This window comes from Takifugu flavidus, chromosome 6 (assembly GCF_003711565.1).
Source record: "Takifugu flavidus isolate HTHZ2018 chromosome 6, ASM371156v2, whole genome shotgun sequence".
NCBI lineage: Eukaryota > Metazoa > Chordata > Actinopteri > Tetraodontiformes > Tetraodontidae > Takifugu > Takifugu flavidus.
Window position 1 is genome coordinate 4,769,351 of NC_079525.1, and position 15,671 is coordinate 4,785,021.

Sequence of the window (15,671 nt, forward strand, 5' to 3'; positions counted from 1 at the left end):
CACAACTAACCTTGAATGAATCTTAAAGATTTTCTTTGTTGCTCCCAGTTTTTCCTGACTGTTATGATTTAATTCAGTATTGATTTTGATTCCCTTCACTAACTGATCTCAGTTTGTGTTTCTTGTGTGCATTCATTTTCTGGCTCCGTTTCTCTCTTTAAAAGATGTACAGCAAATTTATAACTAAGTGTGTATTTATGGAAATGCTGTAGGACAGAGCAGAACTCTTTCTCAAAATAACAGGACTCATTGTTTGTTTCTGGCTTATGGGCCGCTCGCAGGGCCAGGTCATCTCTCACGCTATGAATGGAAGTGCTAGCCACCAACAGAGGCCCCTCTCTCCCCCATCTTACCCGCCTCCTCCCACCTCACTCCGCACAGGCCTCCACAGACAGAGCAGGAGTTCAGGTGAGTGGCAAATCTTTTGTTTCTTCATGCCAACTGAATCAAGCTCGAGAAACATAACACACAAGTACACACAACACGAGTACTTAAAACCACTTCTTTCTATGCACACAAATGCCTGGAATCATTTTGCGTTTGTTGTTTTCATCTCCAGAGGGCAGCGAGTCGATAACCAGAGAGTCTGTGCTGTCCGGCCTCATCAGCGTCAGCAGCACGGTGCCCATCGCTCGTTTCTCCGAAGAGGAGAAGAGGGTGTCGGTCATTAAAGCCCCGCATTATGAAGGCATTGGCCCTGTGGATGATTCTGGCATCCCCATCGCCATCCGCACAGTAAGTTGTCTGATAAAGATGATCGCAGAACCACCCCGGATCTCCCCACTTTTTAAAGTTTATGTCAAAAGAATAAGAAAAGTAAAGGCAGAATGGGAGTTGGCAAAAGGTGAAAAGAAAAAGAAAATCAGGACAGGAGGAAACAGATTGCTCCTTGTTGAGCAGACAAACATTTTTGTGGCCACTTTATTTGGTAACCATGGCATGAAGTGGTAATTGGCCCTTCTCGTGTCTATGCCAACACATCAGGCTCAGTCACACACTCCTTCACTGTAGTGCCAAGATATCTTTTCTGGGACCAATGTTCAGCCTCGGTGTTTAAAGCAGCTGAATGGAGAGAGGATTAAGTCTCTGGGCCTTGCAATGGCTCTTTTTGAAGTGGCTGTTATATCTATAATTTCTCTACAAAGAGACACATACTGGGCAGAGCACCAGCTCTCCCACTGTGGATTTGTTGATACAATGTTTCTGAGACTTCTGCTAAGCAAAACCATCTCCCACACATAAATAAACAACATGCTATTGTTCACTATAATATTATTAGTGATTTATAGCTAAATATATTATTTTCTGACCACTAAAACTGAATGTGTCATGTTGTTTGACTGACCTTTTAAGACCCATTGAAATTGTTTGTAATTTAGTCTCTTTGTAATGTCAGCTTTACTTTGTCTGATTTTATTTCATGTTTGTGGAGCTGCCCTCGATTAGTATCCAGACATTTGCCTATGAGGACATTTATGGATAAAGGGTGTTTGCATGCACATCTGTTCACTTCCTGTTTTTCACTGAATCATCTTGATTGTATTTCCTTACATGGACTTTGTAAACTGTGACTCCAGGTCCAAAGAACATTTTTTTAAAACAAACAGTTCATTCATCTTCTCCTTCTCGCAAAGAGGATTTTGTATTTTATATTTTTAGGATCACCTTTTTAACCTCGCTGCTCTAATTTATTTTGCCTGTGAGTCTCCTTGATGATGTTTTCTGTCTGCAGACAGTGGATAGGCCAAAGGACTGGTACAAAACCATGTTCAAGCAGATCCATAAGGTTCATAAAGCAGGTGAGTCTGTGCCAGATGACACAGAACAGCGTCACTCTGCTATTGTTTGATGTTATTTTAATGGGATGTTCTAGTCAGAGTTGCTCAGGCGTGCAGTCATTTGTGTCCTTGGATGACTGTATTGGTTTTTGTTGAACCAAATATGCCCGAGAATCCCAAAGCCAGGACTCATTAGAAGAGGACGAACTGAGGGAAGCCTCCAACAAATACACGTTGTTCTGGGGAATCTGTTTTATTTCTGTTGGCTTGGCAGACTACAGCACAAGGCTTGTTTGTTCATAATTGCTCTGGGACCTTCTGCTACAGCACACACATTCACATCAGCGTGTGCCCTTGGAATGTCTTTCTGACGGATCTCATCCACGATCAATATTTATAATAGCTTTATACTGCTGGAGAATGGTGACTGTCGGAAAACTGTTTGGAGGAGAAACGGCAGAATTCTGCATCTGAATGACTGTTCTTTCCTCTAGATGATGACTATTCTGACACATACAGTGCAACATACGCAGTCATAAACAACGGTGAGCGAGAAACCGCTTTCCAGTTCACCTGCCGTCGACTTGCCTGCTTCCTTTACTCACTGTTGTCTCTCGCCCATGTGAAGCAGATGACCACAGCCTGTCCAACACCACCATGTCACACCCTGCACCCAGGACGCACACCTACAGACCGCTCGCCAAGAGCCACTCGGACCACGGCAGCCTCCGGGACCCATCGCCCTCACCTGTACCCCCGCCGCCGCCGCCGCCGATGCCATCCCTCCTCCAAATGAGAGCCAGAGACAGCGATCGAGAGAAGGACTTGCCCGACATGTAAGTTAGACAACAGAAGAAGAAAAGATGAGTGAGGTGAACACAGAACCTCGTGTATGATTGTAACAGTGAATCAAAACACTTGATTAATAGAACTACTGAACGTCTTTTGGGTCATGGAGATGTTTCTGTGTTTTGTTGTGCCAGGAATGAATGGGGACCTCCTGAAAGGAAAGTGGACACGAGAAAGTACCGCGCAGAGCCCAAGAGTATTTTTGAGTATGAGCCTGGAAAGTCCTCTATTTTGGAGCATGAAAGACCAGTGAGTATAGTTAAAACTACATTCTATTTCATCACATATAATGTTTTTATTTTTTTTTACTGTTTATTGCATTTTAGTTTTTGAGTTTAGAACTACCCCAGATTTTCAGTACCATGTACTGAAGCACCTCTGGGCCACATCCAATCTGGTATGAGAGCAGAATATTTCTGTTACATTAGTCATCTCTGCTGGTATTTATCTTTCAGTTCTGCTCATTTCTGTTTTTCATATATTTGCATATTCTGAACTTTTCCCCCCAGACAGTGTGGGTGTTTAAAAAAAAAACCAAGGTTTGCTACACCACACTGTCTGTGCACTTGCTGTGAGGGGAATGACAAAGAGATGTAATAACTGTGGCGAGCAATAACGTTATGCATGAGGACAAAAAGGGAATGCAGTAGAGTCAGTGAGGCTTATGTTTTAGTGAATGTGATCTACTGTGGTCTGCTGTACTGTAGTAAAGTCTTGCCCATTCCCCCAAGATACCAAATGGGCCTGTGACAACTCTGTTCTTCACTAAAATGTCCGTCTGACTATGAGTTAAATCCAACAGTGTCTGTTTTCCATGTCTTGAATGTCTTGAAGCCACATTGTCTTTTTCTGGAGCAGACATTAGATCGCCTACATAACATTTGTGTTGTGTGTAGTGTGAAAATTCTATTTTCATGTGGGAAATGGGTTAGGATGTGTAGACAAGAGTAAAGCAGTGCAGTACAGCTAAAACATTGATTTTTTTTTTAGACAACTATGTGGTGACTTGTTTGATTATGTAGTGCATAACACATTATTTACTATAATTACGAGACACAAAATCTGTCAGCAGAAAACTGGTTCTGCATCTTTTCTTTCATCCCCATTAGCCATTAGTAAATCTTCATTCTGGTTCATCCTGTGCCCATATTCCTATACCGTCCATTGCTAACCATGAGGTACATGTCTCTCTTTGTGTGTGACTTCTTTCCACACTTCCTTTCTTTCTTCTACCTCCTCTCTGTCACTCTCATGCTTTCCCAGACCTATGATGACATAGATTTAGAGAACGAGCCTTGGTATAAGTTCTTTTCCGAGCTGGAGTTTGGGCGGCCGGTAAGTCAGGGCCGTAGCTGCTCCCGCAACTGCAACTCTGTTGTAGGCAAACACCCACTTTCTTCACCCTTTTGATGATTCTTTAATGTTCTCCACTGATAGATTAGTTGGTGGGGCTGTAGTTGGGCATGTGATATTTGTTGGGTGTTGTGATCCCCCCACCTTCTTCCCACCCATGTGACAGGCTGTGCTACACCGTGTGTCTGCATCGCTGTTTTCTTCTGGTCTGGCAGCTTGCAGGCACTGTAATGTTCATCACAAACCTTTTGTACTGAAGTTAGTCCAATATTGTTGTGCATTTGAGGTTTATTTTTTGGGAATATCCACATGTTGTACAACCATCCTTTAATCCAGCCTGTTTACTCTTTAATACAATAATACTTTTGGATCCATCTAAATAATCTATTGGAATCTTCTCGTCTGCTTTTAGCAAGCTTGATGTTTGGTGCCCTCTTCTGGATGTAGGGTGTAACAGCACCTAGTTCTCCATTTCCGGTTGATCCGAAACACGTATCTCTGTTGTGTAACACAGACTTATTCAAAATGTTCAGGTAAAGATGTTACAAGTTCTTTCACCTGCAATATTTTGAGTATCAGACTGTAGACAGCCTCCATGCTGTTGAGGTAACATCAGAAATAGTCCTCAAAATATAAGATGAATTTTAAGTCATGTAGACACCCCTCATAACCAGTCTGCTGTGCGCTACACTCTGCTTCCTGCTTCACTGCTTTATCTCACCCTCTGCATGTGTGTGGTTCACAGGCACAGGCTCAATTCACTGTGAGAGAGAGTGTGTTGTGTGAAAGTGTTGCAAGGGTAGTCGTTTGCTTTTCGGGCAAAAAATTGTATTTTGGTTAGGAACAAATAATCCATCAGATGGCATTATTTGTCTTCCACTTTGCAGGTTTTTGTGTGTTCTGGCCAACAAATGCGTGTGTTCAGTGTGTGCACGTGTGTGCCGTACATGCAAATCACACATGCAGTGTTTGTGAACTAGTCCTCCTCTGGTTACTCAGATTCTCTAATGAGTGTCACTCTCCACATTTTTCTCCACATGGTTTCACATGTGCTGCTCCTCCTCCTCCTCCTTCACCTCATTTTTACCATCTTCCAATTCCTCCTCCTCCTCCTCCTCCTCCTCTCTTCCTCCTGCTCACTGCTGCTGCTTGCGGCTCAAGCCTCCTAAAAAACGGCTGGATTATAATCCAGACATCTCCACTCACCGGCGCATTGAGGTAATCTCACATTCACCAGTGTAATATTGATGTTAATCTTGCAATGTCTAACCTGTCATAGAATTCTGAAATCAAGCTGATGGTTTTGAATAGTTCTGTCACAGTATTGAATATTATCTCAGTTGTTTTTGATGTTACTTTGTAAGTTTAAACATACATGCATAATGCTTTTCTCCCCTCAGCGTTAGCTTTTGATCAGCTGATAGCATCGACTATATTTCACCTAGGCTATTTTACCCATTCTTTGCCAGTAAGATCCATTCCACTAAGTCCATTCCAGGTTTTGCAGTGTAACATTTACCCCTCATCCATCCTTTGCTGAACCAACTTTTCTATCACTTTTCAAGTGAGCACTGCAATGTGTGATCTTGGCTGTTATTGGTAGGCCTTTTATAAGCCAGGTGTGGAACCAGAACATATTTCACCATAATCTGGGGGAACCTTTTAAGTGTGGCACAGCAACAAGCATGTAGGCTGTGCACTCTGAGCTGCTCTGTCCCCCGTCTTTGTTCTTGAGCTCACGCTTTCCGTTTGTCATCTGCCCTGTTTCAGACATCTCTGCACATCCCTCCAGCAGAAAAGACTCCAGAGAGACCTGCAAGGTAAGCTCTTCCTTTTGTTGTCCCCAGCATTGTCCCCGTTCCCTCTCAGCATCCTCTCAGCCGTGGCGGCCGTTGTGATTCAGCACAGAAGCAAAACCTTTGGTTGTTGCCTCAGCTCGTTCACTAATCGCACATCCAGCCGTTCCTGTGAATCGCCAGGATTATTTTTATTCTTTATTGGCTTTTGTGACAGAAGGCAGGGTTCTTTGCATCTTGATGCCCCCAGCTGAGCCAGAATAAATTAACCCAGCAAACCTATTGATTTTGCCCTTCAACTCCTTACCCCACCCCCTTCTCCTTTGGTTCTACTCCCTTTCACCAGTGGCCTGCTTATTCAGTCACATTTCCCTCAGTGAGCAGAAAGGGCAGAAATGGGATGTGCTGAATAGGCCATGTGAGTCATCTAAGTGGCATTGAATGGATTTGTTTTGAATAGAAATGGGTTTCAACATTTTGGACTGGCACTGCTTTGTTGTTCCCTTGCCTCATTTCAAATGTAAGAGCTTAATGTCCACTGTGCGGAAGCTTATAAAAGCATTAAGATAAAGTAACATTCTTTTAGTCTTTAAATCTTTAATCTTAGTTTTGTAAAACAAAAAAATCAGGTTGAGCTGTAAGCTGTTTTAGCCATCTAACGCAACCCAGGACACATCCTGTAGAATTTCTTCATGTGTTGGTAAAAATGTTTTTAATTGTCTGCGGAAGTTTTATGCTTTGTTTTTTCATCGTGAGTTTGTGACTGTTGCAGCGCTGCCGGCGATTACAGGAAGAGAAGGAAGTCTGAGCCATCTAGTTCCCAAGTGAATACGCAGCCACAGAACAGAAGTGGGATTTCCCCAAAACAAGTGGATGCCTATAGACCCAGCAGCAGCTTAAAGAAACCTGCGATACGTTCCTCACCTTCGTCCCCCTCCAGAGCCAAAGGTACAGGCCTTTAAACTGACCTACCTCCTTTGCTCTTTGTGTCTCTCTGATCCCATCTTTTTATCTGTGAATGGTTACTGCAGTGCCAAAGCACCAAATATTTGTCATCTGCGGTGCATTCGGTGTATACGATATCTTGGTACGGGTAGACTAAAAAGACAACACCAAGCAACCTCCGGCACCACCTTCTTTCTTCCTCCTCTTTCCCCAATGCCTCCGCTCTTTTTGAGGGTATTACTGCTTAACATGCTTTCCTCCTTCTTCTCTTTCACCACGCTGCTCTCTATTGGACGTCTGAAAGGTGGGGACGCATGCAACATGTTTTCAAAATCTCTGACTTCCCAGGGTCCTTATCAGGGCTCCTCTCTGCCCCCTCTTCCATCCAGCCCTAGCCATGAGGACTGCCAAAAAGGCGGCTCCTCCTATGAGCACACTGCCTGTTCTGAGAACAGTTGGCAGGCTAAGAAACAGGATCCTAAATTGTGGAGTCATGTGGACAAGGCACCACCCTCCCCAGGCAAACTCAAGTCACGCAGTTGTGATGACTTGCTGAACGACGGTCACTGTAGTTCTGGGGGTCACCAGGCCACCCGCTCCGAGAGCGCTGGGTCTTTGGTCTGCGACGGGAATCCCAAAGGTTTGACCGGGTCCTCCTCTACTCACTCGCTACCTCGTCTCCACCGGCGTCGGGCGCACGATTCACCAGGGTTCCTTCAGCTCTACCGCAAGATGCATCAGATTGACCGCGCTCAGCTCATCCCGTCCGATGTCATCCGTTCGGTCCGTGCGCGTATCCTGGACTTGGAACGTCAGTCCCATCTTCATGGGCATCGCCTGTCTCCTTGGGGTATGGAAGTGCCTCGGGATACGGTGCCAAATCGCATTTCTGAATACGAGCGCCTTATTAAATCTAAATCCATGCCCAACTTGGACGATAACGAGATGCCTTCAGGTACGACTACACCGGGTGGTTCTTCGTCTCGAGCCAGCAGCGGTGGTGGCGCCGCACCGGGTTTTCCAAAAAGACGTTTTTCCATAGAATCATTACTTGAGGAGGATAACAACGGGACAGATCACGCCATGATTCACTTGCAGCGACCACGCAGCCCACCGGAGGGCCAGCCCCGGGTTGGGCTAGAGCCAGGGCACAGACCCAGACAGACTTTTCCTGCTCCTCCCCGACCGCAAGGCCCTCGAGCCCCCAACCCAGACTACTCGGACAGCGAACAAGATGCTGTTGCCTCAGACCTCAGTGACTTCATACAGGTGGAGGGCTCCTCCTTCTGCAGCGAAAGTGACTTTGACCATTGCTCACTGACCTCCTCCGAGAGCATGTGTGGCTCCACAGTTCACCACCACCTCCGTCACCACCACCACCATCACCACCACCACCCCATTCACCAAAGTCTGGGTCAGAGCCACGGCTACCAACACCGCCACCTCATCAGCACCTGCAAAGGACGATGCCCAGCCTCCTATACGCGATTTACGACCATGCTTCGCCACGAGAGAGAGCGCGCGCGCCAGGACCTCCAGAGACCTTCACGCCAGAGCCGCGGCGGCCGCTCTGAAGCTCAGAACTCACAGTCCCAGCAAGCGATGTCCAAGCTGGCCTACCTTGTCAGCCCAGTGCCTTTCCGTAAGAAAAAGGGCTCCCCCCCTACCTCTGGCAGGAGAGATCGAGGTAGCCGCCCCAAGTCCAAACAGGCCATTTATGAAGCACTGGAGGCAGCCTTGAGAGACATCTATGAGCACATTCAGAATGAGAGGGGCCACAGAGGAAGTCGTCCACCTGATGAAAGTATTCTGAGAAGAATTCTGGCCGAACTGCTCCCAAACGTGCCTGAGCGAAGCTCTTCATTGCGAGACAGGAGGGACTGTTGGCACAGGGGTCACAGTTCCTCAGCTATCTACTCTGACGGAAGCCCCACTGGTTACACCTCTTACAGAGGGGATTCCCCCTCGTCACGGTTACAATCGCCGCGGTTACAGTCACCAGTCAGTGCCTGTTACGGACGCCACTTTGAGAACTCGAACAATAACGAATATGGAGAAGAGCAAAGCAATGGAAATGATCTCTTTTATTCAGGTGGATACCAAACACACATAACACCTCAGATATTCACATGTACTCTTTGTCATGTAGTTACTCACAGCTGGATTTAGATTTACACTCTTTTATTTCTGCACATTTAGAGAAACACCTGGTCTCTAGTGTTGCTGAGTTGTTTTTCAGTTCCACTCATTTCAGAGATTCACAGCACAAAACACGTAAAGGAACATTCCACAGTTTCCCTTCTGCTCTTTGGAGCCTTGTGTTCATCGCTCAAAATAAACACAGCAGCACCTCAGTCCTTTAATGGTTTTGAAAAGATTACCTTCATAAGACCCTGTAATGTAAATTCTCAGAAAAAGCTAAATCGTGACCTGATGGATTGATTATTTGAGAATTTAGAGATTATATCACTGTGATTTTGTCTGTTATTGTTTTGTTTTGTACTGTTTTAGGATTCATTTTGTTGTCCCGTCACCCCCCCCCCCCCCCCCACCCATAAAGCCACATGCTTGTATGTCAAAGTATGTAACTATGTCATATTTTGGGCTTTATTCCCCTCATTTCATTTTGTGTGTTCGGTTATTTTCAAAGGTTGCATGTGTCGCCTGTGTACCTTTGAAATGCAAATAAAATGCCGATTTTTGACTCCAACCTTTCATTCCCTTGTCAGCAGCATCTGTTGGAATGTTGTCATCACAGAACCATTCATTACGTTCTCAAACCAGCCTTTTCTGTCATGAGCGCGCACGTGGCGCGGCTGTACTACTGTGATCGTTTCCATGACCGTTTGCATTTTGCTGATCACACAGACCAGGATGTCTCGAGGTGTTACTCTGCGATGGACGGCCGACACACACTCCAGAGTAGAAGACCGCAGACTGCATCCGACAGAGAGGTAGAGCTCCAAATGATCATAAATATGTCGACTCAACAAAGAGATCAAACTGCTGAGGGCAGAGCAGAGTTTTGCCTGGTAATGTCTGCCTGCCGTCTCTCTCTCACTTGCTCTCTCACTCTCCATCTCCAGGTCTCCCATAAACAGATGACACAACTTATTCTGTTCTCTCTCCTCCATCAGAAACAGCCTGCGAGGGCCATTTATGATTTTAAGGCTCAGTCAGCTAAGTGAGTAGCATAAATGAGTGTGATGCACGAGTCTATGTTGGTCTTTCTGACGTGTGCATGGCTACAGCTGATTATGTTTGGCTCTTGCTTTGGTGGCTACTGTTTTCTACCGGTTCCTTGCGGCATGTTTCCATTTTCTCTCCACTTTGCCGGCATTGTGAAAACATGTGCTTCGCAGGGAGCTGTCGTTTAAGAAGGGCGACGCTGTGAACATCATCCGGCAGATAGACAACAACTGGTATGAGGGAGAGTTCCGGGGCCGCGTCGGGATATTCCCGTTGTCCTACGTCGAGGTCAATGCACACGCGTGCTGTTTTTTTTTCCCAGCACAGCCGAACGCGTTTGTCTCACTTCCTCCCCTCCCGTGCACATAAACAGAAGGTGCCGTCCACAGAGAAGCAGCAACCAATTCGTCCTCCTCCCCCGGCTCAAGTCAGAGAGATCGGAGAGGCCGTTGCGCGCTATAACTTCAACGCTGACACCAACGTGGAGCTGTCTCTCCGAAAGGTAGCGGGTGCAGAGGATCGAGGGCAGAAACATCGGCCGTTGGACAAGTGCAGTTGGGCCGTTTAGTCATTAAAAATGTGGTTTTTCGTCTTCAGGGCGAGAGAATAATTGTGATAAGACAGGTGGACCAGAACTGGTATGAGGGGAAGATCCCAGGCACAACCAAACAGGGCATCTTTCCCGTGTCGTACGTCGACGTTGTCAAACGCCCCCCATCCAAGATTTCCACCCACCACATAGACCCGCAAGGTTACCATGGCAACAGAACCCCCGGCTCTACACCCACCAAGGTAAGAGAATTGATTGATGGCAACTCTGCTCCATAATTCCTGGAGCTGCTCAGGGGAGCTGCCTGAGTTCGGGTGCTTGTTGGTAAACAGCTGTGGTCTGTTCCACTTTCTCTTATAAATCACTTTGTTCCTTTTTCCACTCCATGGAGCCTTTCCACCATCTGCTTCCGTCTGCTACGACCCGCGACACCCCCTCCCCTTACTCCCGGCCCAGACGGTCAGACCTGCAGTCTGTCACCAGCGAATGGCTGTCCCTCACTCTGGACCCGTCCACACCCACCCCGACCCACTCTCTAACGCCCACTCCTGTTCCCCCCACACCACCACCCCTGCCCAGTGACTTCACACCCTTCCTGAAGGCACCTTCACCCTCATCACCACACAGAAACTTGACTCAGGCCGTTTCTAGAACTCCTCTGTTCCAACAAGGGCGGCAGAGTTTGGGTCAGTTCTCTCAGATTTCTGCCCCGCTGCCTTATTTGTTGCGCAGTTCTCCATCGGCCGACTCGTCCTTTCGGCAACGGGCCAAAGGTTTGGCCCAAACCCGCCACATTTCTAAGCCAAAGCTGATGATCTGCACAGAGGTGGGCCCGGTAAAATCCCCCCCAGCTCCCCGTCCGCAGCACAGCCTCAACCAGCAGGCAGAGAGCAGAACCTCTGCCCGCGATCCTCTGGTGACAGACCCTTCTGATGAACTCTCCGCCGCCATTCTTAACGGTCGTAGCGGTAACGACCAGGCCGGAGTAGTCGAGCCCTGTCAAAGCGTTTCTGATCCAAATCCAGAACAACCTCCTCGACCCACAGCGGGTGCCGTCCGCTCTCATCAACCTGCGAGAGCGGAGCCGCTTTCCCGCTTTACTGCAGCGCAGAGCGAGCGACTCGTGGAGTCTCGGAGAGCGCCGGCGGTGGAGAGAAGCAGCTACACCGAGTTGTTCATTGAGGAAGAGGAGGATGTTCTAGGCTGCCGGGAGAGAGCGCCTCCGCAGGTAGAGCATGGTGTGAGCTGCCCGGTTCTTGGAGGAAAGTAATAGGTTCTGTACTGTATCACTCAGTCGTTGAGGGTAACGGTTACTATGGCGACGGATGTGTGAGGATTCCTAACATATTTACGTGACAATAGACGTGATTTTCCTCCATACCTTCCTCCTGGACTTGCTGCTGCCCCAAACCTTCAGTTTTGTAACGGGTTTGTGTCGTTACCTCCGTAGGCCGACGTCTCTCCCTCCGCCACGTCTCGCCGCCCTCCCCAGGACCCCCCCTCGCCTTCCACGCCTCCACCTCTGACCTCGTTACCTCCGTCTGTTTGCTGCACCCCCTCTCTCCCTTGTCCCCCATCGTCTTTCTCATCGCGCTCCCAACAGCCGGACCACGGCGCCATCCCTCTGTCCCCCCCCTCCTCCCCTCGCCCGCCGCCCCTCCCCGTTCTCATGACATGGCCGCTGCCTCCAAGCTCTCCTCCTCCACCGCTCTCACCGCCTCCCTTCCTCCCTCCTCTGGACACAGAGTCACAGAAAGATCAATCCACCTCCCCCCCCACCCTGCCCCCTCCCAGACCCTGGTCACCCAGGGTGAAGGTAAAGCTGTGTTGCCAGGCCGATCTGATCTTTTTCCCTCTCTAACGCCGCAGCAGAGCTGAGAATGGGATTGAACCAACTAATCCATCAGCTGAAAATCAACGAGCTTTTCCTGCACCTGCTTAATATTTGGACTTGTGTGGATGAACGTTTGCTGTGTAGCTGTTTGTTGTTTATCGGCATTTATTTTTACTTTAAGAGTCTTTCTAATGATCGGAATATATTAAAAAACTACAATCATGTATAATGAGAGTTTAAAGGAAAACTTTGGCTGCATGATTGAGTGGGTGGGTGTGGTAATTAACCTATTATTCAGTAATTACAAGTCTGGAAATCAAATCATTTTGTTGATTTTTAAGTACATTCACTGCCATAATATCTGGATCATAATATCTGGATCGATTAAAAGATTATTAGACATTGTTTCACTTTTATTCCAGTAGTTTTAGAGGGCAAAAACTGTTTGGGAGACATTTTTCACTTCTGTGGAGCTTTCAGAGGATGATTCTGGTTTAAGGAAACTCGGCTGAGATCTTTAGATTCTAAGTGCTGCGGTGGACCTGAAGAGACGGAGCAGCTTCTGCTCCGTTTGCTGCTTCAGCATGTTGTCGTGCTGCATGTGTGCAGCATGCCGGTGTGCTCACTTTTGGAGATTACGCCTCCGTTGCCTCTCACTTCTCTGCCTGTTAAGCAGGATCCAATCGTGGGCGGTAAACCTCCTCGTAGCCCCATCTTGTCCCGACGCTCCTACCTGTCCCCTATCAGGGGCCGAAGGGTAGGGGGCATGTCTTCTTTGAACACTGAGCTGTTCTCTAGTGGCTGTGCAGGAAGGACATTTTACGAATACCTTTCAATACTGTTTAAAACTCTTTAGTATTTGTGAGCAAAGGTTTTGGTTCTAACATTTTGTTCTCTGTTCTCCCCACAGCGGTTAGTTCAGGATGCACTGCAAGGGGGAGGAGACCCGTAAGTCCATGACCAGTCAGTGATTCTTTTTATCTACACACATGAGGCCTGCAGCATCGGTGTTTCTCCGCAGGTTTCAGGCCGTGTACAACTACCTGCCACGCAACGAGGATGAGCTGGAGCTGAAGGAGGGCGACATCGTGGATGTGATGGAGAAATGCGACGATGGCTGGTTTGTTGGTAAGTTTGTGTGGAGGCTGACGTCCTGAGGTCCACCCTGACCCTCGTTACTGCAAACAACCTGGTTGGTGTGAGGTGTAAATCGGGGCATGGCCGCTAGAGGGCGCCGTTGTTCACAACATGTGGAAGACTCGTTTCAATTAAAGAATTAGCTTGTTGTGTCACATCATTTTTTTCTGAAACATTTGCTCTGTAAAAACCTTTCTGTTTGAGTTTGATGGTCATGATTTTTCCTGGAATAATCTGCTAATGTCTTCTTTCTTTGTTTTACAGGGACCTCGCGAAGAAGCAAGTTGTTCGGAACTTTCCCAGGAAACTACGTTAAGCAGCTATAGTGAAGATTCCGGACTCTCACAGGCCCCACCCTGTTCTGGGATGTGTTCTTGGCTCCTCTCAGCTCCCCACCCACAGGACGCCACCTCCTAACTTGGCCCCGGAAGTGTTGCACAACAATGTATTTTGTGTATGTGTGGCTTCACACAGACTGAACAATTAGCTCGAACTAGCCATTTTAGTCAGAAAAAATCAGAAAAGAGATAGTGTTTTTTTTTTTAAATATTTGTATCATTAAGAACCCAAACCTTGTGCTCCAGTCAGTGAGCTTTTAACCTTTTAGATAGAAGAATATGGAAAGAACTTTGTAAACCTTCATGGTTGTGAACAGCACCACAGCGATGCTTTTCTTTCAGCGCCATCTCATGTTTATTTTTTACATCATTTATTACATCACAATGCTAAATGGCCTCAGAGAAGTCCTATTGGCTACAGAGAACCAGGTGCACAGGATTGTGTCAGTATAGACTGTCCATTAGAAAGATCTAATGCTAATGTTAGCAGACAGCACCAAATCCAGGAGGGATCCCAAACAATGACACAGAAACATTAACCGGTTACACCCAGTACAGACAAGCCTGGTGCAGGGCACTCGCTGAAGCCAAGAAACCACGTGCACGTCGAAACACATTCATTGTTTATTGAGGTTAAGATTCGCTGATGTTGATCCTGACACACATACGTCTGACACTGGCGTCTGCGCTCACAGTCACACGTCAGCATCGATGCACTTTAATGCCATGTTTTATCACAGTACTCTCTTCACTTGTTACATTAGACTTTTAATCCAGCTGCGGAGCTTCTGATTGGCCATAAATCCTGTCTATGAAAGTTTATGCAACTAATGCTTTCAGCCTCTCGGCTGTTATATTTATTAGCGGATGTGAGACGGTTTCAGAAGGGAAACACATTTGAGCATCTTTCCACTGCAGATTTTGCAGGATTATTTTTATTCTAAATGCTGTGGAGATGCTGAGCGACAGCGTTTGAATTATTTAAGTCAAACACAGAATGTTTTCTGATCATTTTAAGCATCTAACCCTGTAGGCTTCATGTAGCTACATTTTATTTTTCTGAATTTTGTGTCGTGACAGCACCTTAATGTGTATTTTATCATTCACATATCACACCCCACCTCTTCACCCGCCGTCTGTGTTTGTGTGTGAACACTTTGAAGTGTTTTTGTAAGCCTTTTTTCTTTTTGTATAAACAGCCAACGTCCACTCGATCGATAAATCTGTTTTCTTTTGTCACCCATTATCACGTTTCCTCGCCTCCTTTCTTCACCTCCATCGCTGGTGCTGAACTCTTCAGTTGGGGTTCTGTAGCCTCCACGTGTTCTCTGTTTTTAAGAGCCAGTCAAGTATTTAAACCTGCTGTAGTGAGTAGAGTTGGTGACCGCTGCCTTACATCCAACTAAGGGTTCGTGTTTAATAGCCATGTATATGATGCAAAAACACCATTAATACATTAAAGATTTTGTGGAGGATCTGCACAAAACATGACCACAAATGAGCTTTGATGCAACATCAGTCAGATTTGGATTGGAAACGTGAATTTGACTGCTGCCATATTTACACATGCAATAGAAAAATGTAAACATTCGTGCTAAAATCAATTCTCTTGGACCTAAATATTTCTACAGTGTCATAGCAGCTGTTGGATGGTTTTATGCGGCTGTGTTATTAATAAAAATCCAACTGGTAGATCAAATATTCCCTTTTTTATTTTTATTTGTCCACCACAATGTTGAAAATGTGACTTTGGAAAAAAGAAAAACTGTTCGTGGTGTAATACCGCGCTGTCGACGGGTGGGGGCAGTAATGTGCAGTAAAGACTTGTGGCGGTTTCGAGCGAAAAATAATGGACATTTTACAATATTAGACAGTTTAGAAACTTACACTGATGGTATCACC

At 46.5% G+C, this 15,671-nt stretch overlaps 2 protein-coding genes across 21 annotated transcripts in view; both read left to right on the top strand.

Moving 5' to 3' along the window:
* Nucleotides 1-15,468, top strand: part of sorbs2a (sorbin and SH3 domain containing 2a) — a 35,470-nt gene extending 20,002 nt beyond the window's left edge. For 9 of the 20 annotated variants that reach the window (XM_057035116.1, XM_057035128.1, XM_057035115.1 and 6 more), the window contains 19 exons: nt 282-408; nt 560-735; nt 1,733-1,799; nt 2,273-2,323; nt 2,407-2,614; nt 2,762-2,876; nt 3,891-3,962; nt 5,142-5,198; nt 5,751-5,800; nt 6,549-6,724; nt 7,026-8,813; nt 9,590-9,753; nt 9,859-9,905; nt 10,084-10,198; nt 10,284-10,412; nt 10,508-10,702; nt 13,205-13,242; nt 13,316-13,422; nt 13,696-15,468. In XM_057035116.1, coding sequence (XP_056891096.1) covers nt 282-408; nt 560-735; nt 1,733-1,799; nt 2,273-2,323; nt 2,407-2,614; nt 2,762-2,876; nt 3,891-3,962; nt 5,142-5,198; nt 5,751-5,800; nt 6,549-6,724; nt 7,026-8,813; nt 9,590-9,753; nt 9,859-9,905; nt 10,084-10,198; nt 10,284-10,412; nt 10,508-10,702; nt 13,205-13,242; nt 13,316-13,422; nt 13,696-13,757 — 3,744 coding nt within the window. In that variant the 3' untranslated portion in view covers nt 13,758-15,468. Of the gene's footprint in view, nt 1-281; nt 409-559; nt 736-1,732; nt 1,800-2,272; nt 2,324-2,406; nt 2,615-2,761; nt 2,877-3,890; nt 3,963-5,141; nt 5,199-5,750; nt 5,801-6,548; nt 6,725-7,025; nt 8,814-9,589; nt 9,754-9,807; nt 9,906-10,083; nt 10,199-10,283; nt 10,413-10,507; nt 10,703-13,204; nt 13,243-13,315; nt 13,423-13,695 lie in introns of all 20 variants that reach the window. The other 11 variants (XM_057035118.1, XM_057035120.1, XM_057035123.1 and 8 more) reach the window with 11 other exon arrangements.
* Nucleotides 10,709-12,694, top strand: LOC130527048 (uncharacterized). Its single transcript, XM_057035136.1, has 2 exons — nt 10,709-11,688; nt 11,911-12,694. Exons 1-2 carry the CDS (start codon nt 10,846-10,848, stop codon nt 12,319-12,321), a joined length of 1,254 nt encoding a protein of 417 aa, XP_056891116.1. The 5' UTR covers nt 10,709-10,845; the 3' UTR covers nt 12,322-12,694.
* Nucleotides 15,469-15,671: the final 203 nt, after the last annotated feature.

Coding starts and splice junctions, on each gene's coding strand:
- LOC130527048 (XM_057035136.1), top strand. CDS start 10,846: ATGGAGCCTTTCCACCATCTGCTTCCGTCTGCTACGACCCGCGACACC. Junction 11,689..11,910: donor GGGAGAGAGCGCCTCCGCAG/GTAGAGCATGGT, acceptor TTACCTCCGTAG/GCCGACGTCTCTCCCTCCGC.